Here is a 25532-nt window from a genome sequence, read left to right on the forward strand (position 1 = left end):
CCAGCGCTTCCGCGCGCTGTGGATGGAGGAAGTCGGCTGGCCATTCGCGTTCGGCCAGCAGCTCCGGAATGCCTGCTGGCAGTGGCTGAGGGCAGACGATCACGACGCTGAGGGAATCATCGATCAGGTGGTGCTGGAGGAATTCATCGCCCGCTTACCAGCCGGAACCGCGGAGTGGGTCCAGTGCCACCGCCTGGCGTCGCTGGATCAGGCCGTAGGACTGGCGGAGGATCATTTGGCGGCTGTTCTGGCAGCAGGACGGCCAACGACGCCACCTCTTCTCCCCTCTTCTCTCTCTCTTTCTCCCCCTCCCTCTGTGTCCCATCCTCGCCCCATTCCCCCACCACGGAAGCGGGGGCCAGCTCCACCCCAGCCGGCCCGCCGCACCCGTGGTGCCCTCCCATTTCTCCCTTCTGTGTCTGTCTCTCCCCCCCCTCAGGTGAGTGAGCCCCAGAACACAGCTGCAGAGGGAAGGCCTGGGCCGGTTTGCTGGCGCTGCGGGGAACCGGGCCACCTGCAGCAACAGTGTGCAGCTATGGAGGTGGGGGCGGTGGTGCGGATCCCCGACGCGCCAGAAGCTGCCCTTGATCGGGCCGGAGTGTATCGCATACCAGTAAGTGTACAAGGGGCTACATATCAGGCATTGGTGGATTCAGGTTGCAATCAGACCTCGATCCGCCAAAGCCTGGTGCAAGACGAGGCATTGGGGGGAGCACAGGGGGTGAAGGTGTTGTGTGTGCACGGGGATGTTCACAGATACCCATTGGTGTCGGTCCACATCTATTTTAGAGGGGAAAAATCTATAGTGAAGGCGGCGGTTAATCCTCGCCTTACCCACTCTTTAATTTTGGGGACTGATTGGCCGGGATTTCAGGGTTTAATGGCATGCCTAGTAAAGAGTGGGTCCTGCCGGTTGACAGTGGAGGGTCCCGGTGTCGCTTTGGCTGGAGCTGCGGTCGCAGAGCCGTCTACGTCATCTCCGCGACAGAGTGAGGAGCCGCCGGCTCCTCCTCTTTCTATTGGGGAATCCCTCGCGGATTTCCCACTGGAACAATTGCGAGACGAGACTCTGCGACATGCGTTTGACCAAGTGAGAGTAATCGATGGTCAAACGCTCCAGCCGAACGCCACCCTGTCCTTCCCCTATTTTTCCATTTTGAAGGATAGATTATACCGAGTGACGCAGGACACTCAGACAAAAGAGCGAGTCACCCAGTTATTAATTCCAAAGAGCCGCCGGGAATTGGTATTCCAGGTGGCTCACTTTAATCCCATGGCTGGACACCTCGGGCAGGATAAGACACTAGCCCGGATAATGCCCCGATTCTATTGGCCGGGGATTCGCGGCGACGTCCGTAAGTGGTGTACGGCGTGCCGCGAATGCCAGTTAGTAAACCCAGCGGCCATTCCAAAAGCGCCCTTGCGCCCCTTACCATTAATCGAGACCCCGTTCGAAAGAATTAGGATGAATCTCGTCGGGCCATTATATCGGTCAACACGAGGGTACCGCTTTATATTGGTCCTGGTGGACTATGCAACGCGATACCCGGAAGCGGTACCTCTTCGCAATATCTCAGCACGCAGTATTGCAGAGGCCCTCTTCCACGTCATCTCCCGGGTTGGAATCCCGAAAGAGATTCTGACTGACCAAGGCACCTCGTTTATGTCACGAACACTGAGCGAACTGTATGGGCTACTGGGTATTAAGCCGATCCGCACCAGCGTTTATCACCCACAGACGGACGGTTTAGTTGAACGGTTCAATCGCACCCTCAAAAATATTATCAAAAAATTCGTAAGTGAGGACGCACGTAACTGGGATAAGTGGTTCGAACCCTTGTTATTTGCAGTGCGAGAGGTCCCCCAAGCCTCCACGGGGTTCTCCCCGTTTGAATTATTATACGGGCGTAAGCCGCGCGGCATCTTAGATGTACTGCGGGAAAATTGGGAGGAGGGACCTTCACAGAGCAAAAACGAAATTCAGTACGTTATGGACCTGCGCGCAAAACTCCACACACTCACCCACCTAACTCAGGAGAATTTGCGGCAGGCCCAGGGCCGGCAAGTCCGCCTGTACAACAAGGGCACGCGCCTTAGAGAGTTCACTCCGGGAGATAAGGTACATGTCCTGTTGCCCACGTCGAGCTCCAATTTAATCGCCAAGTGGCAAGGACCCTTTGAGGTCACACGGCGAGTCGGGGACGTCGACTATGAGGTTAGGCGAACGGACAGGGAGGGGGCACTACAGATCTACCACCTCAATCTGCTAAAACTCTGGAACGAGGAGGTCCCCGTGGCGTTGGTGTCGGTAGTTCCGGAGAAGGCGGAGCTGGGGCCGGAGGTTCAAAAAGGGACATTGGCAGCACGTACCTCTCCGGTCCCCTGTGGAGACCACCTCTCCCCGACCCAACTCACGGAGGTCGCCCAGTTGCAGGCCGAGTTTTTGGATGTGTTCTCACCCCTGCCCAGTCGCACTAACCTCATAGAACACCACATAGAGACGCCCCCAGGGGTGGTAGTGCGTAGCCGCCCTTACAGGCTACCCGAACACAAAAAAAAGGTGGTTCGGGAAGAACTTCAGGCCATGCTCGAAATGGGCATCGTCGAGGAGTCCTACAGTGACTGGAGCAGCCCGGTGGTCTTGGTTCCCAAGGCCGACGGCTCGGTCCGGTTCTGTGTGGACTTTAGAAAAGTCAACGTGGTGTCTAAATTTGACGCGTACCCAATGCCTCGTATTGATGAGCTGCTCGATCGACTAGGCACGGCTCGCTTTTACTCTACACTGGATTTGACGAAGGGATATTGGCAGATCCCCTTGACTCCATTATCCCGGGAGAAAACGGCCTTTTCCACACCGTTCGGCTTACACCAGTTCATCTCACTTCCGTTTGGGCTGTTTGGGGTGCCCGCTACATTTCAGCGGCTGATGGACAGGGTCCTCCGGCCCCACACCACCTATGCGGCCGCTTATTTAGACGACATTATCATTTATAGTAATGACTGGCAGCGGCACCTGCAACACCTGAGGGCCATCCTTAGGTCGCTGAGGCGGGCGGGACTCACTGACAACCCAAAGAAGTGTGCGATTGGGCATGTGGAAGTACGGTATCTGGGCTTCCACTTGGGCAACGGGCAGGTGCGTCCCCAAATTAATAAGACAGCAGCGATTGCGGCCTGCCCGAGGCCCAAGACCAAAAAGGGGGTGAGACAGTTCCTGGGGCTGGCTGGCTACTATCGTAGGTTTATACCTAATTATTTGGACGTCACCAGCCCGCTGACTGACCTCACTAAAAAGGGGGCCCCAGATCCGGTCCAGTGGACGGAGCAGTGCCAGTGGGCTTTCTCTGAGGTAAAGGCTGCACTGTGTGGGGGGCCACTTTTACACTCCCCTGACTTCTCTCTCCCTTTTATGTTACAGACGGATGCATCGGACAGAGGGCTTGGGGCCGTTTTGTCCCAGCAGGTGGAGGGGGAGGATCGCCCGGTCCTTTACATCAGCCGGAAGCTGTCAGTGCATGAGGGGCGCTACAGCATGATTGAGAAAGAGTGCCTGGCGATCAAGTGGGCGGTCCTCACCCTCCGTTACTACCTGCTGGGGCACCCTTTCACCCTCTGTTCAGACCACGCGCCCCTCCAGTGGCTCCACCACATGAAGGATGCCAACGCGCGGATCACCCGTTGGTATCTGGCACTCCAACCCTTCAACTTCAAGGTGGTCCACAGGCCGGGGGCGCAGATGGTCGTGGCAGACTTCCTCTCCCGTCAAGCGGGGGGGGAGTCGGCTGCAGGCCGGACAGGCGCCCGGCCTGAGTCGGGCGGTGGGGGTATGTGGCAGCGGGGGCGTGGTCAAGCGCTGATCTTTGACAGGAGGGCGGAGCCAGGGGAGGTGAGTGCTAGAATCGCTACACCTGACGGTAGTTAACCTGTGTTTTGTGTGTGTTTTCCCAGTAACCGCTCCCTATTTAAGGAGGCAGAGAGAGAGCAGAGGGAGCGCAACCCGGGACCAGATGCAGAGTGTGTGTGTTTGTGTGTGTATGGGCTTACTTAGACTGAAAAGTTGTGGAAATAAATAGCCTTCTCTGCCTCAAAGCATTGTCCTGCCGTCCTCTGTGCTCCACCCACACCTTATTAGCGCTACAATATAATTTTCTGGAAAGCTGCTTTGTGACAATGTCTTTTGTTAAAAATGCTATACAAATAAACTGACAGCCTTGTTGGAGGACCTTAGTGGTCTACCAGGACAGTGGGACTGTATGAGACCAGTAAGGTATTGTGGGGCCAATCCATTCAAAGCATTAAAAATGAACAATAAAATTTTAAATTCAATCCTAAACTTAACTGGTAGCCAGTGGAATGACGCTAAAATCAGGATAATGTGGCAATTTTTTTAAAATTATATTTTCAGGAGCTGTGCATTTTAAACCAGTTGTAACTGGGACAAATTAGATTGATTTTGAAATAAAGTGCATTACAATAATAAATATAACTGCTAGAGGCAATAAAGGGCCCTCACACTCACACAAAAACAGAAATAACTTACTTCCTCTTGAGTATGTCTAATGCAATACATATTGCAATTTTGTTCATCTTGGGGAACACTACACACCTACAAAATTTGACAAGGATAGGTGAAACTAGTTACCGGGCAGAAGTTTCAATATCATGTGGGGGCACTCTGGAGTCCCACAGACACACCTGGGGCCATGCCTCTATCCCTGATTAGTGGTGGCCAGCACTGATGTGTGTACCAAATTTCATGAATTTGAGTTTTTCAGCAATGGAATCATTACTGTCCAGGTCAAAATAGTGGCGTTACATGAGAGGCTCATTTTGGGCATGGGGATATCATGAGAACTCTGATGTCCTCTAACCTGTGAAGTACTAGCTACATCATTGTGAATTTATGACACACTTTTTGCATGGCAAAACATACAAATTTATTGGTTCACCTTTTCAACATTACTCAAGATATTGCAAATACTTTTGCAAGTCAATTGGCTAAAACAATATGCATTTCAGTTTTGTTCATCTTAGGGCACCCCACACACCTACCAATTTTAACACGGATAGGTGAAACTATATACTGGGCAGAAGTCTCAATGACATGTGGAGGCACTATGGAGTCCCCTGGACACACCTGTTCTCAAGTCTCTATCCCTGAGTAGCGGTGGCCAGGACTGATTTGTGTACCAAATTTCATGAGTCAAAGTTTTTAGGCAATGGAATCATTACTGTCCAGGTCCAAATGGTGGTGCTATACCAGAGGGTCAAAGTGGGCATGTGAATATCATCAGAACCATCATATCCTATAACCTGTGAATTTTTAGCCACATCAGGCAATGCATGGTGAATTTATGACACGATTCCTGTTTGTGAGGCGTAATATAAATTTATTGGTTCACCATTTCAGTGTCTTGCAACATTTCTCAAATCCCTTCACAATAATCAGCAATGTCTTGACATGACATATATCAAATATGGCATGAATCCAACGAACCACCTAGGAAGAGTACATCAAAATGTAACACACATTTTGGCAATGGAGTCACTACTGTCCATGTCCAAATGGTGGCACGATACCAGAGGGTGTCTTTGGGCATGTGGATATTTTCAGAACCATGATATCCTATAACCTGTGAAGCTTGAGTCATATCAGGCAATGCATGGTGAATTTATGACTCACTTCCTGTTTGCATGGCATAACATATAAACTTATTGGTTTACAATTTCAACATCTTGCAATGTATCACAAATTCACAATTTAACATCAGCAACATCTTGACATGATGTGTGCCAAATATGCCATGGATCCAACAAACTGCCTAGGAGGAGTTTGCTAAAAAACGTAACACGTCAAAACACACAAAACCAAAAATATCTCACTTCCTGTTGAGTATGGCTGATGCAATGTATAGGAAATTTTGTTCATCTTGGGACACTAGACACACCTACCAAATTTGACTTGGATAGATGAAACTATATACTGGGCAGGAGTCTCCATGACATAACCTCCTGGGAACCAAGAAAAAAAAAAGTGTCTCTCAGTTTCTCTTTTGTTGTAATTTCCTTACTAGCAATTTCCCAGCAACCCTCCTAGTCACATGATATATCATTGGAAAGCCCAGGATGTACTCTTTACAAGACACCAGGATTCAAGTGAATAGCTTGAAAGAGTAAGAGGGTGTGCACGTAAAACAAATGTCAATTACAGAGGACACAAGTCTATGGGTTGGTTCTCAGGAGGATATGGGGGTGTGATGGAGTCCCCCAGAAACACTTGCCATCAAGCCCCAAGTGCTGACTTTTGGTGCACATGACTGATGTGTGTACCAAATTTCATGAGTTTGCGAATATGTAGAGGGGGTCACATCTGTATTTTTTAACTAGGCGGCACTATGGAGTTAATGAGGCCCACCTAGACAAATTTACCATATCATTCCAAATTGTATCATAGGACAAATGTATATGCAAAATTTCATGAGTTTTTAGCCATCATAAGCCACTTCATGTTGGACCGAGTCAAATACAACTGAGTGAAATTTGTACTGTATCACAAGACTATCGGTCACACCAAATCTTGTGCCAATCCGAGCAACTTCATCTCAACCATAGCTTGTTCCTGGGGGCGCTATAGAGATCTGGGACCATGCCCAGTCCCTTGCTCAGTGAAGCTTTCTGATTTTATGCACATTTGACCAGTGTACCAAAATTCGTGAGTTTTCGAGCATCGCAAGTGCCTCAAAAATGAGTTTTTCAGCAGAGACAAAAAAATAATAAAAAACGATGAAAACAAGAGAGATTTGCACCTACGATGCAGGCCATTGGCCCGCATCTCAGAGCTCTGGCCCAAAAATATAGCCACTAGCAGCGATAAAGGCCCCTCGCACTCGAGGCCAAGCCTCTATCCCAGAGTAGCAGTGGCCAGGAATGATGTCTGTCCCAAATTTCATGAGTCAGAGTTTTTTGGCAATGTAATCATTACTGTCCAGGTCAAAATGATGGCGCTATACCAGAGAGTAAAACTGGGCATGTGGATATCATCAGAACCCTGAAGTCCTGTGAAAATTTAGAACCCTGAAGACCTGTGAAGTTTTAGCTACATCAGGCAATGCACAGTGAATTTATGACACACTTCCTGTTTGTGTGGCATAACATGAATTCACCATTTCAACATCTTACAAGATATTGCAAATCCCTTCGCAATTTAAAATCAGCAAAATCTTGACATCACTGATAACAAATATTGCATGAATCCAACAAACAGCCTAGGAAGAGTACATCAAAATGTAACACATGTTTTGGCAATGGAGCCATTACTACCTATGTCCAAATGGTGGTGCTGTACCAGAGGGTGTCTTTGGGCATGTGCTTATCTTCAGAACCATGATATCCTATAACTTGTGAAGTTTGAGCCGTATCAGGCAATGCATGGTGAATTTATGACTCACTTCCTGTTTGCATGGCGCAACGTATAAATTTATTGGTTCACCATTTCAACATCTTGCAACATATCAGAAATCACTTTGCAATTTGACATCCTGCAACATCTTTCGATGACATATCCTCCTGAGAACCAACCCATAGATTTATGTCTTCTGTAGTTGACATTTGTTTTACATGCACACCCTCTTACTCTTTCAAGCTATTCACTTGAATCCTGGTGTCTTGTCTTTACAGTACATCCTGGGCTTTCCAATGATATATCATGTGACTAGGAGGGTTGCTGGGAAATTCCTAGTAAGGAAATCACAACAAAAGAGAAATTGAGAGACACATTTTTTTCTTGGTTCCCAGGAGGATATACCAAATATGGCATGAATCCAATAAACCACCGAGGAGGAGTTTGTTAAAATGTAACACATGTCAAAATGCGCAAAACCAAAAATATTTCACTTCCTGTTGAGTATGGCAGATGCAATGAATTTTGCAATTTTGTTCGTCTTGGAGCACTCCACACAACTACCAAATTTGACATGGATAGGTGAAACTAGATACTGGTCAGGAGTCTCAATGTTATGTGGGGGCACTATGGAGTCCCCAAGACACACCCAGGTCCAAGCCTCTGTCCATGTGTACAGGTGGTCAGGACTTATATATGTACTAAATTTCATGATCTTGAGTTTTTTGGCAATGGAATTATTACTGTCCAGTTCCAAATGGTGGCGCTATACCACAGGGTCAAATTGGTCATGTGGATATCATCAGAACCATTATATCCTATAACCTATGCAGCTTTAGCCATTTCAGGCAATGCATGGTGAATTTATGACATGCTTCCTGTTTGTCTAGTGTAACGTATACATTTATTGGTTCACCATTTCAACATCTTACAAGATATTGCAAATCCCATCACATTTTAAAATCAGCAACATCTTGAGATCAGGTCCACCAAATATGGCATGAATTCAACAACCTGCTTAGGAAGACTACGTCAAAATGTCACACGTGTTTTGGCAATTGAGTCATTACTGTCCATGTCCAAATGGTGGTGCTATACCAGATGGTGTGTTTGGGCATGTGGATATCTTCAGAACCATGATATCCAATAACCTGTGAAGTTTGCGCCATATCAGGCAAAGCATGGTGAATTTATGACACACTTCTTGTTTGCGTGTCATATACCCCTTTTCCACCAAATCAGTTCCAGGGCTGGTTCAGGGCCAGTGCTGGTGCTGGTTCACAACTTGTTCAACTTGCGAGCCAGCTGAGAACCAGTTTGCTTTTCCATAGCTCACGGTGCTAAGCAGAGACACGTCATTACGTCGCTGTATACGTCAGTTACGTCGTTGTATACGTCATTACGTCGCTGTATACATCAGTTACGTCGCTACATTTACATAAACCTTGGCGTGAATATCGAAGCAAAAACAACACAGAAGAAGCAGCAGCAGCAGCAACAACAACAATAATAATGGATGACTTCGCGTTTGTACAGCTGCTGCTTCTCGTCGCTTAAAAATGGTGATCTTTCATGGTCTTGTTATTGTTGTTGGTCTTAACAACTCGGCCCCCCCCGCAGACGTAAGTGGTTCTTTCCTCTGGCCCAGCAGAGGGTTGGTGCTAGCCTGGAACCGGTTTTTCTGGCCCCAGAGCCAGTTCTTTGTCAGTGGAAACAGAAAACCCGGTTCCAAACTAAGCACTGGCCCTGAACCAGCCCTGGAACTGCTTTGGTGGAAAAGGGGCAACAATGTATAAATTTATTGGTTCGCCATTTCAACATCTTATGAGATATCGTAAATCCCTTCACAATTAACATAAGCAACATCTTGACATGATGTCTACCAAATATGGCATGAATCCAACAAACCCCCTTGGAAGAGTTTGTTAAAATGTAATGTGTCAAAATTCACAAAACCAAAAGTATCTCACTTCCTGTTAAGTATGGCTGATGCAATGTGTAGGCAATTTTGTTCATCTTGGGGCACTCCACAAACCTACCAAATTTGACATGGATAAGTGAAACTACATACTAGGCAGGAGTCTCCATCGCATATGGGGGTGCTATGGAGTCCCCTGGACACACCTGGGGTCAAGCCCCTATGGATAAGTTGCAGTGGGCATAACTGATGTGCATACCAAATTTCTTGAGTCAGAGATTTTCAGCAATGGAATTATTACTGTCCATGTCCAAATGGTGCCGCTATACCAGAGGGTGTCTTTGGGCATGTGGATATCTTCAGAACCATGATATCCTATAACCTGTGAAGTTTGAACCGTATCAGGTAATGCAGGGTGAATTTATGACTCACTTCCTGTTTGTGTGGCGTAACATATAAATGTATTGGTTTGCCATTTCAACATCTTCAGACATATTGCAAATCCCTTCACAATTTAACATCAGCAACATCTTGTCATGTGTACCAAATATGTCATGGATCTGCCAAACCACCTAGAAGGAGTTCATTAAAACATAACGTGTCAAAACGCACAAAACCAAAAATATCTCACTTCCTGTTGAGTATGGCTGACACATGTATCTTGCAATTTTGTTCATCTCAGGGCACTCCACACACCTACCAAATTTGGCACAGATAGATGAAACTATATACCAAGCAGGAGTCTCCATGACATATGGGGGCGCTATGGAGTCCCCCAGACACACCTGGGGTCAAGCCCCTATGGCTGAATTTCGGTGTGCATGCCTGATGTGGATACCATATCTACAAGAAGAAGAAGCCTTTATTTGTCACATGCACACTCAAGCACAGTGAAATTTATCCTCTGCATTTAATCCGTCTGAAGCAGTGAACACACGCATGCATACACACAAGTGAGCAATAAGCACACACACATACTCAGAGCAGTGGACAGCCATGCTACAGCACCCAGGGAGCAGTTGGGGGCTAGGTGCCTTGCTCAAGGGCACTTCAGCCCAAGGCTGCCTAATGTTAATCTAACTACATGTCTTTGAATTGTGGGGGAAACCGTACAAGGTGTCAAATCTGTATTTTGAACTAGGTGGCACTATGGAGTTAATGAAGCCCACCTAGACTGATTTACCATAGAAACTCAAATTATATCAGAGGACACACCAAATCATACTGATCACACCAAATCTTGTGCCAATCTGAGCAACTTCATCTCAACCATAGCCTGTTCTTGGGGGCGCTATAGAGATCCAGGACTACACCCAGTCCCTTGCTCAGTGAAGCTTTGTGATTTTACGCACATTTGATCAGTGTGCAAAAATTCATGAGTTTTCGAGCATCGCAAGTGCCTCAAAAACGAGTTTTTCAGCTGAGAAAAAATAAAAATAAAATAATAATAAGAAGAGAAGAGGAAGAAGAACAACAACAAAAAAAAAAAAAACAGGACAAAAACAATTGGGCTTTGCACCTATGGTGCTTGGGTCCTAAGAAGAAGAAGAAGAAGAAGAAGAAGAAGAAGAAACATGTCAAAAACAATAGGGCTTTACACCTATGGTGCAGACCATAGCCCTGCACCTTGGTGCTTGGGCCCTAATAAGAATCGTTACAGAAACAATAGGGCTTTGCACCTCGGTACTCGGGACCTAATAAATAATAATAAGAAAAACATGCCGAAAACAATAGGGCTTTGCACCTACAGTGCAGGCCAATGGCCTGCACCTTGTGCTTGGCCCTAACTAAGAATTGAACCTTGTGGTACACCATACAAGAGGGCATGAAAAGACGACAATCCACCTAAAGACACTGAAAAAGATCTCTTTTCAAGGAAAGACATGAACCAACCGAGTGCGGTGCATAAAATGCCTACCCAGTCCTCCAAGAGATCAAGGAGGATGTGATGGTCCACATTTTCAAAGACTGCACTGAGATTTAATAACATAATATTTCAGTCTTGAACATCTGCAAGACCCTTTTTCCACTTCTGGTTGAGAGTACGGTGTGCACATTCTGCCTGGCGCTTCTCACCAGAGCCTTTTTATTTTATTTTCTCTCTCTTTTTAATTAAAAAAAAAAATCATATAATATTTATTTATTTATTTTTGTGTGTGTGTTTGTGTAGTTTGATGTTTGTTTTTGTTTGAGTGTTTTTGGCCGCTGATTGCACTGTAGCTCCAGACCCAGTTTTGGGCGTCAGTTCCCTCCAGGCCTTTGGTTCACCGTGTGTGATGCCTGTGCTCCTAGCTATGGACTGCAGTGAACTCGTTACTCATTTTAACAGCACTCTGTGCTTTAGTGCTTGGCGTGGTGTTCCGAGCAATGTTGCTCGGTGGCGTCGCGACGGCTGTGCAGGCAGTTTGGGACGCACCAGTGCTCTTCGTGGCAGTGCTTCTGTGCTCACTTTGTGGATCCATGGCATGGTGTTCTGAGTGATGTTGCCGGCGGTGTCATGGCGGCTGTGCTGGTGGTGTGGGACTTGTTTTCGTGCGCCTTTTGGTGGGACTGTGGCTGCTACACCATTGGAATGACTTATTTATTTATAACTGTAAAGCGACCTTGGGTTTTGTGAAAGGCGCTATATAAATTTAACATTATTATTATTATTATCTGCAGATATCAGAAGATCATTTGTGACTTTTATAAGTGCAGACTCAATGCTGGGATTTGGGCAGAAACTATACTGAATGAAAAATATCCAGAACATTGTTGACAATTAAAAAGAACTGGAGTTGCTGGAAGACAGTTTTCTCAAGTACCTTGGACAAGAATGGGAACTTTAAAATTGACCTATAATTATTAAGATCAGACTGGTCACTATCAGACTTTTTTATAAGTGGCTGCACAAGAGCATGTTTAAAGAATTCTGGAACTTGGCCAGTAATAAGAGAATGGTTTATAATTGACAGGATGAAGGGACCTACACTGTCAAATGTATCTTTAATGATCCAAGGAGGAATGGGGTCGAAAGGGTATGAGGACGGCTTTAAGTCAGAGACAACTTTGCGTAAGTGAGAGAGGGAGATTGGGTAAAACTTATTTAAAATAACAGTGCACACGGGAGGAGCTAGTACAAGGTCTCTGCTGGAAAATACATTACATCTAATAGCTGATATCTTGGTAACAAAGAAATGAAGAAAAATTTCACAGCTTAATGATGACTGCTGTCCCTAGCTGTGGGGTTGATCAAGGTGTTTAATGTACTGAATAGTACCCTTGGTTGGTGATTATGTTTAGCCATACAGTCTGCAAAATATTTTGCTCTTGCAGATTTCATCTCAACCATGGGAGACTGTTTTTGCTTGTTAGCAAGTGCTGGTAGACGTGAAACTAGTAATAAGGGAGCTGGAAAAAATAATTTGCCAGATGTCAAAGACGCGCAGACCAATATGAATTTTTCAGTTGGGAAATGTTTCAGTCACTGACTCTCTTGCTGGAGAATTCACCCTTTCACACTTACTAAGGGTTTATTTTCTCACATTTTTTTCACTGTTCCATTGTCATGGATACCATTTTTGTGCACAATTAATCACACCTTGTACTTTCTTTTAATGATCAGGCTTGCTCTTCTGAGCATGTGTGTCATTTGTCTTTGCTGTACTTACATTCAATGTGGGAAAAAGTAGACTCTCCTTTGAATTGCTTTTATTTATCAGGGCCTAAATAACAATTGTTATTGTTAACAATTGCTTCTCAATCAGTCAAGGGTTATAAAGATATCTCCAAACAATTTGAAATTCACTGTTCTACAGTGAGAAGGGTTGTTTACAAATAGAGAGTTGCCAATTTTCCCAAGAGTGGACATTCCAGCAAATTCAGTGCAAGGTTGGACCATTTAATGCTCTTCTGAACATGTGTGTCATCTGTCTTTGCTGTACTTACATTCAGACTCTCCTTTGAATTGTTTTTATTGATCAGGGCCTAAATAACAATTGTGTGGTCCTCACCTGTTTCTATAAACAAGCAACTAACCTCCAGTGACAAAAAACACACAGAACAAATTTCAATATTTAGTCATTCCCTCCCCCAAAAAATGTAAGGTAGAATTCAGAAACCAGGTGGGAGAAAAGTAAGTAAACCCTTTGTGTTTTAGAATTTATGTTTTTGTCAACATCATGCCAAGAAGAAAGGACATCACTCTTGACCTCAGAGAAGCAACTGTTGCTTCTCATCAGTCAAGGGTTATAAGGCCATCTCCAAACAATTTAAAATTCACTATTCTACAGTGAGAAGGGTTGTTTACAAATAGAGAGTTGCCAATTTTCCCAAGAGTGGACATTCCAGCAAATTCAGTGCAAGGTTGGACCATTTAATGCTCAGAGATATAAAGAAAACCCCAATAGCTTCATCATGTGATCTACAGGCCTCTGTAAACACATAAAGTGTTTATGTTCATGGCAGCACAATCAGAAAAAGGCTGAACAAGTATGACTTTCATGGAAGGGTGACTAGGAAAAAGCCCCTTCTCTCAAAAAAATAATGACTTAGACTTGGAAAGTTGCATCTGAACAAACCACAAACGTTCTGAAAAAATATCCTTTGGACTAATGAGACCAAAGTGGAGATGTTTGGTCAACATGCACAGTGCTATGTTTGGTGAAAACCAATCATGGCATATCACCAATGACACCTCATACCAACTGTCAGTGGTGGTGGAGAGGTGATGATTTGGACTTGTTTTGAACCACAGGACCTGGGAAACTTGCAGTATATGAGACAACACTGAACATCACTTTGTACCAGAATATTCTTGAGATAAATGTAAGGCCATCTTAAGCTGGGCCAGACTCGCCACAGGACATTGATCCCACACCAGCAAATTGACATCTGAATGGTTAAAGAAGAAAAAAAATCCAAGTGGCCAAGTCAAAGTGACATTAAGATGCTGTGGCAAGATCTTAACAGAGTTGAGCATAAATGACATTCATTTATGACAAACATTCATTTATGCTCAACTCTGTTAAGATCTTGCCACAGCATCTTAATGTCACTTTGACTTGGCCACTTGGATTTTTTTTCTTCTTTAACCATTCAGATGTCAATTTGCTTCAAACATCAATGAACTTTCTTTCCAAGCAATGTTGGAAAGAAAAGTGGGCCAAAATTTATCGAAATCAATGCTGTCAGGTGCGAGGTAGGAGGCGGATGTAAATGCAGAAGTATATTTATTATTATAGTGAAAACACACAGGCAAACAGTCCAAATCGGCAGGCAAAATCTTTTGCATGTTAGACATGCAAAAGGTCGGGCAAGGCACAAACAGGATATCACAGGCAAAGAGCAAAACGTAAACTAGGAACAGACACAGACATCAGGAAACCAGGAAATCAGACATGGGTAATCTAAGGCTCAGTACTGACATTGTGTAACACTATGCACTAGGCATGCATCTAAGCAGTCCTTCTATAGGTGCACATATTGTCCCTCAATCATGTGCAAGTGTGCATCATTAACGGCACATGTGTGAGAGGTCACTCAAAGCATGCACAGTCTGGGATGGGCCAGAGAGTTCTTCAGGTATGCATGCCAAAGCATGCCGGACTGACAGAACCTCCCCCCCAAAAGAGCTCCCTCCAGGAGTGAAAATCCATCCTTCTTGTCTCTGGTGGGGGCTCAGGCTCAGGACAAGACTTGGACTCCTGACTTGAACTGGTCTTGGGTCCTGGAGATGACTCGGGCTTGAGCTCTGGAGATGACTCTGGCTCTGGATTGGACTCTGGCTCAAGCTCAGGAAATGACTCAGGTGTGAGCTCTGGACTAGGCTTGGACTCAGGGCTGGAAGTGTGCTCAAGCTCTGGATTCGACCTCTAGAGATGACCTGGGTTCTGGGCAGGAAGCAAGTTCAGACTCTGGACTTGACTCGGACACAGGACTGGAAGTGGGCTCGAGCTCTGTTAGCACAATACTTCAGTCCTGGTTAGGACTTGGCGGTGGGATGATGATGCCTTCATGGCCAGGTGGCAGTGGGACGACGACGCCTTCATGGCTGAGTGGCGATGGGATGATGATGTCATCATAACCAGCTAAGGCAGTGCCATCATCCTTGGACACTGGTTCTGGAGCAGGCTCAGGTCCTGGCATGGACTCAGACTCTGGTGCTGGCACTGGTTCTGGAACAAGCACTGGTGCTGGCTCTGATTCTGACTCTGGTGCTGGCACTGGTTCTGGAGCAGACACTGGCACTGACTCTGGCACTAACACTGGTTCTGGAGCAGACACTGGCACTGACTCTGACTCTGACTCTGGCACTGGTTTGGGAGCTGGCACTGGCTCTGATGCTGGCGTTGGCTCTGGCACTGGAGCTGAATCAGACTCAGGTGCTGGAACTGGCTCTGGTACAGGAGCTGACTCCGACTCTGGCTCTGATGCTGGAGCTGGCACTGGCTCTGGCCCTGACACTGGCACTGACTCCAACTCTGGCACTGGTTCTGGAGTAGACACTAGCACTAGCACACTGGCTCTGACACTGGACCAGACACTGGCACAGATGCTAGCACTAGCACTGGCTCAGGCTTGGGTTTGGGTACTGGCTCTTACTTGGGCTCTGGTTCTGGCTCTGGTGCTGGCAGTGACTCTGGCTAGTGCTCTGGTTCAGATGCTGGCTCTGATGCAGGCTGAGGAGCTGGTTCTTGTTCAGGTGCTGGTTCTGGTTTTAGCTCAGGTTCAGGTGCTGACTGGCTCTAGAACACCAGCCTCTAGGAGGGGCTCTGGAGCAATGGCCTCATCCGGTGCTGCTGCATTGGCCACTGCAGGGAGCTCTGGAGCAACATATTTCTCCATTGCCACTGCATTGGCCTCAGGTGTGATAGACCCCTCCCAAAAAAATTCATGGGAGTCCTCTTCTTCTACTGATTCATAGATGAACGTGAGCATGTTTAGGAAAGTCTGTGAGCTCTGAAGGCATGGGTGCTCTACTCTGATGAGGTACTCCACCCATCGGCAAGCTCATCCAGCTATCTAAGTGAGCATGCAGCTCACCCAGTTTGGTTCTGGTGGCTTGGGTTCTTCGAGGTCCGCATAGAACAGATCGCACTGCAGGCTGAATCCCCTAGGGAGTTCCATTCCAAAGTGCTGCTGGAAATAAGAAGCTATGGGCTGAGATAAGGGAACCAGGTAGATGCGTGGAATGGTAAACTGTATAACTTCCGCTACATCAATTGCTGGCGAAGTATTCTGTCAGGTGCAAGGTAGGAGGCGGATGTAAGTGCAGAAGTATATTTATTATTATAGTGAAAACACACAGGCAAGCAGTTCAAATCAGCAGGCAAACTCAGAAACATTAAGACATACAAATAGTCAGGTGAGGCACAAACAGAATATCACAAGCAAAGAGCAAAACATAAACTAGGAACAGGCACAGAGATCAGGAAACCAGGAAAGCCAACACAGGTAATCTAAGGCTCAGTAATATGTACTGATGTCACTTCGCACTAGGCATGCATCTAAGCTGTCCTTATATAGGTGCACATATTGCTCCTCAATCATGTGCAGGTGTGCGTCATTAACGGCACGCGTGTGAGAGGTTGCTCGATGCATGCGCAGTCTGGGATGCACCAGAGAGTTCTTCAGGTACGTGCGCCAAAGCGCACCGGACTGACAAATGTGAGTGTGGCAACAGGGGCGTGGTCAAGTATCAGTCTGTGACCGGAGGGCAGAGTCAGGGAAGGTAAGTGGCAGAATCACTGCACCTGATGTGAATTAATGTGTTTGTGTGTCTTTCCCAGTGACCGCGCCCTATTTCAGGAGAGAGAGCGAGAGCAGAGGGAGCTCTCTCCCCAACCAGACGACTGATGTGTGTGCATGTGTCTGAGTGCCTGGGAGAGTGTAAACGCTGAAAAGTGTGACAATAAAAAGAGTTTTGTGAACTCAGTTCTGGCCTGCCATCCTTCTGTGCTCCACCCCCATACGAACTGTCACAGTGGTGCCAAAACCAGGGAATGAGCACAGAAGAGAACAGCCCCATGGAGTCATCCCCCTTCGCAGACCTGATCCACGCCCTCACCATGGCCCAACAGAGCCAGCACCAGGTGCTGCTCGCCCTCCGAAAGGAGCAAGAACAACAGTTCGAGGCCCTGGTGCTGGTGCAACAGGAAGATCGTCGGGGGTTCCGGCACCTCCTCGCGTCAGCGGTGTCCACCAACTCCACCGCCGCGGGCCCTTCCCCCCTCACCCTCACGAAGATGGGCCCGCAGGACGACCCCGAGGCCTTCCTCATGCTCTTTGAGCAGGTAGCAGAGACCTCGGGGTGGCCGGTGGAACAGTGTGCGGTGCGCCTCCTCCCCCTGCTAACGGCAGAGGCGCAGCTGGCCGCGCTACAGCTCCCCGCCGACCGCCGGTTGGCCTATGCGGACCTTCACCGGGCCATCCTCCAGCGTGTGGGGCACACCCCCGAGCAACAACGTCAGCGCTTCCACGCTTTGCACTTGGAGGAAGTTGGCCGGCCGTTCGCATTCGGCCAGCAACTCCAGGACGCCTGCTGGCAGTGGTTGAGGGCTGACAACCGCGACGCCGAGGAACTCATTGACCAGGTGGTACTGGAGCAGTTCGTCGCGCGTTTACCAGCAGGAACCGCAGAGTGGGTCCAGTGCCACCACCCGGCGTCGCTGGATCAGGCAATCAAGCTGGCGGAGGACCATTTGGCAGCTGTCCGACAGCAGGACAGCAGACAACCTCATCTCTCTTCTCCTCTCTCTCTCTCTCCCCCTCCTCCTGTGTCTCCTCCTCGCCCCATTCCCCCACTGTGGAGACGGGGGCCAGCGCCACCTCAGCCAGCCCACCGCACCCATGGTGCCTTCCCGTTTCTCCCTTCTGTGTCTGTCTCTCCCCCCCCCTCAGGTGAGTGAGCCTCAGAGCACTAGTGCAGAGAGGAAGCCCGGGCCGGTTTGCTGGCGCTGCGGGGAGCCAGGCCACCTCCAACAGCAGTGCTTGGTGATGGAGGTGGGCGCGGTGGTTCGGATCCCTGACGCGCCAGGAGCTGCCCTCGATCAGGCCGGAGCGTATCGCATACTGGTGAGTATCCAAGGGGATACATATCAGGCATTGGTGGATTCTGGTTGTAATCAGACCACAATCCACCAAAGCCTGGTGCAAGACGAGGCATTGGGGGGAGCACAATTGGTGAAGGTGTTGTGTGTGCATCGGGATGTTCACAACTACCCTCTAGTGTCGGTCCACATCCTTTTCCGAGGGGAAAAATTTATAGTGAAGGCGGCGGTTAATCCTTGCCTTACCCACTCGATAATTTTGGGGACTGATTGGCCGGGATTTGGGGAATTAATGAATCATCTAGTGAAGAGTGGGTCCTGCCGTAGTTTAACAGGGGGAGGTCCCGGTGTCGCTTTGGCGGGAGCAGCTGTCACAGAGCCGTCCATGTCATCTCCGCATCAGAGTGAGGAGCCGCCGGCCCCTTCTCTCTCTATTGGGGAATCCCTCGCGGATTTCCCATTAGAGCAGTCGCGAGAAGAGACTCTGCGGCATGCGTTTGACCAAGTGAGAGTAATCGATGGTCAAATGCTCCAGCCAAACGCCACCCCGTCCTTCCCCTACGTCGCGATTATGAAGGATAGATTATACCGAGTGACGCAGGACACTCAAACTAAAGAGCGAGTCACGCAGCTTTTGATTCCGAAGAGCCGGCGGGAATTGGTATTCCAGGCGGCTCACTTTAATCCCATGGCTGGACACTTAGGGCAGGATAAAACACTTGCCCGAATAATGGCCCGGTTCTATTGGCCAGGAATTCGTGGCGATGTCCGTAGGTGGTGTACGGCGTGCCACGAATGCCAGTTAGTAAATCCAGCGGCATTCCAAAAGCGCCTTTGCGCCCTCTACCGTTAATTGAGACCCCGTTCGAAAGAATTGGGATGGATCTCGTCGGGCCATTAGATCGGTCAACACGAGGGTACCACTTTATATTAGTTCTGGTGGACTATGCAACGTGATACCCGGAAGTGGTGTCTCTGCGCAATATCTCAGCACGCAGTATTGCGGAGGCACTCTTCCACGTTATCTCCCGAGTTGGAATCCCGAAAGAGATTCTGACGGACCAAGGCACCTTGTTTATATCACGTACACTGAACGAACTGTATGGGTTGTTGGGTATTAAGCCAATCCGCACCAGCGTGTATCACCTACAAACAGACGGTTTAGTTGAACGGTTCAATCGCACCTTCAAAAATATAATTAAAAAATTTGTAAGTGAGGACGCATGTAATTGGGATAAATGGCTTGAACCCTTGCTTTTTGCAGTGCGATAGGTCCCCCAAGCCTCCACGGGGTTCTCCCTGTTTGAATTGTTATATGGGCGTAAGCCGCGCGGCATTCTAGATGTGCTGCGAGAAAATTGGGAGGAGGGACCTTCACCAAGCAAAAATGAAATCCAATATGTTATTGACCTGCACGCAAAACTCCACACACTCGCGCACCTAACTCAGGAGAATTTGCGGCAGGCCCAAGAACGACAAACCCGCCTGTACAACAAGGGTACGCGCCTTAGGGAATTCGCACCGGGAGATAAGGTACTCGTACTGTTGCCCACATCGAGCTCCAAATTAGTCGCCAAGTGGCAAGGACCCGTTGAGGTCACACGGCGAGTCGGGGATGTTGACTATGAGGTGAGGCGAACGGATAGGGGTGGGGCGCTACAGATTTACCACCTCAATCTGCTCAAACTCTGGAACGAGGAGGTCCCCATGGCGTTGGTGTCGGTGGTCCTGGAGAAGGCGGAGCTGGGGCCGGAGGTTCAAAAGAGAACATTGGCATCACATACCTCTCCGGTCCCCTGTGGAGACCACCTCTCCCCGACCCAACTTGCGGAGGTTGCCCAGTTGCAGACCGAGTTTTCGGACGTGTTCTTGCCCCTGCCCAGCCGCACCAACCTCATAGAGCACCACGTTGAGATGCCCCCGGGGGTTGTAGTACATAGCCGCCTTTATAGGCTACCCGAACACAAGAAAAAAGTGGTTCGGGAAGAACTCGAGGCCATGCTCGAAATGGGCATCGTCGAGAAGTCCCACAGTGACTGGAGCAGCCCGGTGGTCTTGGTACCCAAGGCCGACGGGTCGGTCCGGGTCTGTGTAGACTATAGAAAAGTCAATGCGTTGTCTAAATTCAACGCGTACCCAATGCCTCATATTGATGAGTTGCTCGATCGACTAGACACAGCTCGCTTTTACTCGACACTGGATTTAACAAAGGGTTATTGGCAGATCCCCTTGACTCCATTATCCCGAGAAAAAAAACGACCTTTTCCACACCGTTCGGCTTACATCAATTTGTCACACTTCCTTTTGGGCTGTTTGGGGTGCCCGCTATGTTTCAGTGGCTGATGGATAGGGTCCTCCACCCCCACACCACCTATGCGGCCGCCTACCTCGACGACATTATCTACAGTATATCTATAGTATATGACTAGCCGAGGCACCTCGAACATCTGAGGGCCGTCCTTAGGTCGCTGAGGCGAGCGGGTCTCACAGCCAACCCGAAGAAGTGTGCGATTGGGCGGGTGGAAGTATGGTATCTGGGCTTCCACTTAGGCAACGGGCAGGTGCATCCCCAAATTAACAAGACAGCAGCAATTGCGGCCTGCCTGAGGCCCAAGACCAAAAAGGGGGTGAGACAGTTCCTGGGGCTGGCTGGCTATTATCGTAGGTTTATACCTAATTATTCGGATGTCACCAGCCCGCTGACTGATCTGACTAAAAAGGGGACACCAGATCTGGTCCAGTGGACGGAGCAATGCCAGCGGGCTTTTTCTGAGATAAAGGCTGCACTGTGTGGGGGGCCACTTTTACACTCCCCTGACTTTTCTCTCCCCTTTATGTTGCAGACGGATGTGTTGGACAGAGGGCTGGGGGCTGTTTTGTCCCAGGAGGTGGAGGGGGAGGATCGCCCAGTACTGTATATCAGTCGGAAGCTGTCGGTGCGTGAGGGGCGCTACAGCACCATTGAGAAAGAGTGCCTGGCGATCAAGTGGGCGGTTCTCGCCCTCCGTTACTACCTGCTGGGACGCCCTTTCACCCTCTGTTCGGACCACGTGCCCCTCCAGTGGCTCCACCGCATGAAGGATGCCAACGCGCGGATCACCCATTGGTATCTGGCACTCCAACCCTTTAACTTCAAGGTGATCCACAGGCCAGGGGCGCAGATGGTCATGGTGGACTTCCTCTCCCGTCGGGGGGGGGGGGGGGGGGGGGGGGGGAGTTGGCTGCAGGCCGGATGGCTGCCCAGCCTGAGTCGGGCGGTGGGGGTATGTGGCAGTGGGGGCGTGGTCAAGCATTGGTCTGTGACCGGAGGGCGGAGTCAGAGAAGGTAAGTGGCAGAATCACTGCACCTGATGTCAATTAATGTGTTTGTGTGTCTTCCCCAGTGACCGTGCCCTATTTAAGGAGAGAGAGCGAGAGCAGAGGGAGCTCTCTCCCCAACCAGACGACTGATGTGTGTGCGTGTGTCTGAGTGTCTGGGAGAGTGTAAACGCTGAAAAGTGTGACAATAAAAAGAGTTTTGTGAACTCAGTTCTAGCCTGCCGTCCTTCTGTGCTCCACCCCCCCCATACGAACTGTCACAGTGAGATACTCCCAAGGAAAATGTTATTTTTGCTAAAGGTGGCTCTCTACCTGTTACTAAATTATCTGGTGTACTTATTTTTCCCCAAGTTGGTCAGGACCACACAACTATTATTTAGGCCCCGATTAAAAATAAATAAAATAAATAATTTATTTTCCCCATGACTGTTATGCCTGTACTATATTGCCCAATAAAGTATGTGAAAGGTGAGTAGACTGTGTTTGTGTGTGTGTGTGTGTGTGTGTTGACAGATTTAATCTATGAGGATGGAATCTGTGTAAAACCATCAGACTGTCCTTGTGAACATCGGGGAATGCTGTACCCTTCAGGACACATGATAAAAGAGGAGTGCAACAACTGGTTAGACACAATCATAACTTCTATACAATGTCTACACATTGTAATATTTAGACATAAGATTTAAGACAGATGTAATTTTTTAATTTGGAAAATTATAATGCAATATAAATAGCATTATTGATATATTTTCAGTGACTGTATACCTGTCTCTGACTCTTTTAGCACATGTGCTGGTGGTGTGTGGAACTGCACAGAGCACAGCTGCCCAGGTTTGTGCTCTTTCAGTCTTTAACTCTATCCCTCTTTAACCCCTTATTCAGTCTCTACTGCTTTTGTCTATTCCTCCTTCCAGAAATGGAAACTATTGTTCTCCTTTTTTCAAGATTGTCAGTGAGCAAGGGTGGTGGTGTGGGATTTTGGGTTTGATATATTATGCCAGTTCCATTTGCTTATTTTTGAGTGATGAACATAACATGCACACAGCACAAATAGCTTTCTGTTGCGCTTGCATTTTAGTCACCCCAGACATCAAATGAATGTCTCATTTAGTTTGTTTGTTTGCATTTTATTGGCTACCAGCTGCTATGGTGAGAAACAGCATTAAACAGTAGGGATAATGTATTTCCACATTTCCATTTGAAAGCTGTGAGCCAGAATGAGTAGGTATCTACTGCAAGGTAGATCTGGCTTTATAAGGCAAGATGTAATCTATGCCATTTTACTAGCAAGTTATTTTAACCATTTTAAGTGGAATTGTCATAAAGGTATTTTTCCTTTGCACTTAATAATGTTATTAATTTGTGAAAACTGTGTGATAGTAGACCATCTCTTAAATAGTTAAATGACAAATTCTGAGTTATTTTGCACTTATCAGTATAGATCACACAATGATTTTATTTATATAGCACTTATAACAATTGACATTGCACAAAGCAGCTTTACAGAAATCCATATTTATTTAGATTTTGAATCCCTAATGGGCAAGCCAGAGCTAACAGAGGCAAGAAAACATTACTTGAGATGACATGAGGAAGAAACCTCAGAGAGGAACCCGACTCAAAAGGGAAACCATCCTCATCTGGGTGATGCCAGATAGTGGGAATTGCAGTCAGATAGCAGTCACATACTGATCCAGAGTTTCAGGACACTACTGGAATGGTAAAGTCCTCTTCACCGAGATATTTATGCAGGTGTAAGTACTGGGATAATAAAATGCAAGTGTAATCCCCAGCTTTGAAAATAATTCAACTTAGTGTTAAATTCTTTAAAAATGTAAAGAAAATATACTGTGTTAAGTAGCTAGAATTAGATGTATAGTGCCCTCCATAAGTTAGACCATGAGTTGGCCTAGTGGTTAGCGTGTCTGCCTCTTGATCACGAGTTCTACTCACGGTTAGGTCATACCAAAGACCATCATAAAAAATGGTACCTGCTGCTGTCTGTCAAGGCACACTGCAATACAGATGCGTGTGGGGAGTCAAACTCTCAAGGTTACCAGAGGACTAGCCCCCACTGTAACCCTAGCTATGTAATAGGTGAGAGGCCAAGGGCTATGGAAACGTAGTCTGGCTAACGCAACTTCAAAGCTCTGCGAGCATTTGGTCTGGCAAAGATATTAAGCCCAACCATTTCCCAAAGTGCGTGGTTGACCCGCCTCCCTGAAATGCCTCAGTTTGCTACTGGTCAAAGCCAGAAAAGGCTGTGACGAAGCTTAAACAATCACATCACTCTTTCCTCTGACATATGTGACGCGACGGGGCTAACTGATAGATTAAACTCTTACCGAAGCTGGTCGGGAGCAAGGCGAAAACGTCCTTCCTTTCAATAAATACCTCCAGGGCTGCTCTTTGCTCCATTTTCAATGAGAACTTGCTCCATGTTCGTAATGTTTCTAGTGAATAAAGTGCTTCCAGCATAGATTCTGTAAACAATCTATGGCTTCCGGTCGCAGTTCTACTATGTCAGTGCCTTGAACACGCCTCTACCCAAGGCCATTGGAGATGCTCAAAGTTGGTTGGCTCCCGATTTTTCGCTGTAGATAGCTTGCCTTGCCAGACTAAGCTCGCAACAGGCCCTCGTGTTGCGTCACACTTAGGATGGGCGGGCCCAGGCTAATGGAAACGGAGCTCGGTGCCACCATATGGCACAGGAAAGGACTTTAGGCTTTTTTAGCCCTCCACAAGTACTGAAAGGACAAGGCAATTTATTTTTGGTTTTGGTGTGCAGTAAAGATATTTGGGTTTGAGATCAAAAGATGAATATGAGACGATCTGAATTCCAGCTTTCATTTCCTGATATTTACATATATAGGTGTTAAACAAGTTATAGAACACCGCACCTTTGATGTGAGACCACCCAATTTTAGATGAGCAAAAATATAGGAACAGATAGTCTTAAAGTAAACAACACTTCATATCCCTTGCTGGCAATGACTGCATCAAGCTGGCCACCACTGACATCACCAAACTGTTGGACTTTTCTTTTGTAATGCTGGCCAAGGCTTGTAGCACAGCTTCTTTGAGTTGTGGTTTGTTTTGGGGAATTCCTCCCTTCAGTCTTCTGGGAAATGCATGCTCAATTGAGTTAAGATCTGGTGATTGACAACTTCTGGCTGCTCCCATTAGGATCACCATAATGGATCTGTTCCACACATTTGATTTGTCATAGTTTTTACACCAGATGCCATTCCTGATGCAACCCACCCCAATCTATCCTGGCTTGGGACCTGTGCTGAGTATTTTATCTAATCATGTAGACATGGGGAGAACATGCAAACCCCACAAAGAAAGGCCTACGTTGGCCATGAGGTTCGAACCTAGAACCTTTTTGCTGTGAGGCAACAGGGCCAACCACTGCACCACCCAAGAGCTAGTGACTGACTTGGCCAGTCTAAAAACTTTCATTTCCCCCCTTGAAATCAACAGATAAATGCATCCAATCTAATTGGAAGGAACTGCATCATGCATTCTTGCCCAAGGCAGCCACGCTTGACTACTTGGATCATGAGTAGATCCTTTCATTTTCCACATTTTGGACATTCCATCACTTTGATAGAGGTTAATCTTGGTTCCAGAACTTTTGTGGTTTGTTTCTCTTTGCAAATTTCAATCTACCCTGTGGAAGTTGTGGGTGATGTTACTGACTGCTATTTTGGTGTTTATTTTCACAGCTCTCACAATATTTCTGTCATCAACTGCTGTTCTTTTCCTTGGCAGACCTGTTTGATATCTAGTTACTAGTACACCAGTGTTTTGTTCTTTTTTAGGATGTTCAAAATTGTTGCATTGGCTTGTGCAATGGCTCTGG

The 25532-nt window shown here is 47.3% G+C and overlaps 1 protein-coding gene across 1 annotated transcript in view; it reads left to right on the forward strand.

Annotated features, from left to right (window-relative positions):
- The window catches only part of otog (otogelin), a 550025-nt gene that overhangs the window by 124698 nt on the left and 399795 nt on the right, over positions 1-25532 (forward strand). The window contains exons 12-13 of the mRNA XM_060911543.1: positions 22178-22286; positions 22449-22495. Coding sequence (XP_060767526.1) covers positions 22178-22286; positions 22449-22495 — 156 coding nt within the window. The remainder of the gene's footprint in view (positions 1-22177; positions 22287-22448; positions 22496-25532) is intronic.

Source organism: Neoarius graeffei, chromosome 27 (assembly GCF_027579695.1).
Source record: "Neoarius graeffei isolate fNeoGra1 chromosome 27, fNeoGra1.pri, whole genome shotgun sequence".
Taxonomy (NCBI): domain Eukaryota; kingdom Metazoa; phylum Chordata; class Actinopteri; order Siluriformes; family Ariidae; genus Neoarius; species Neoarius graeffei.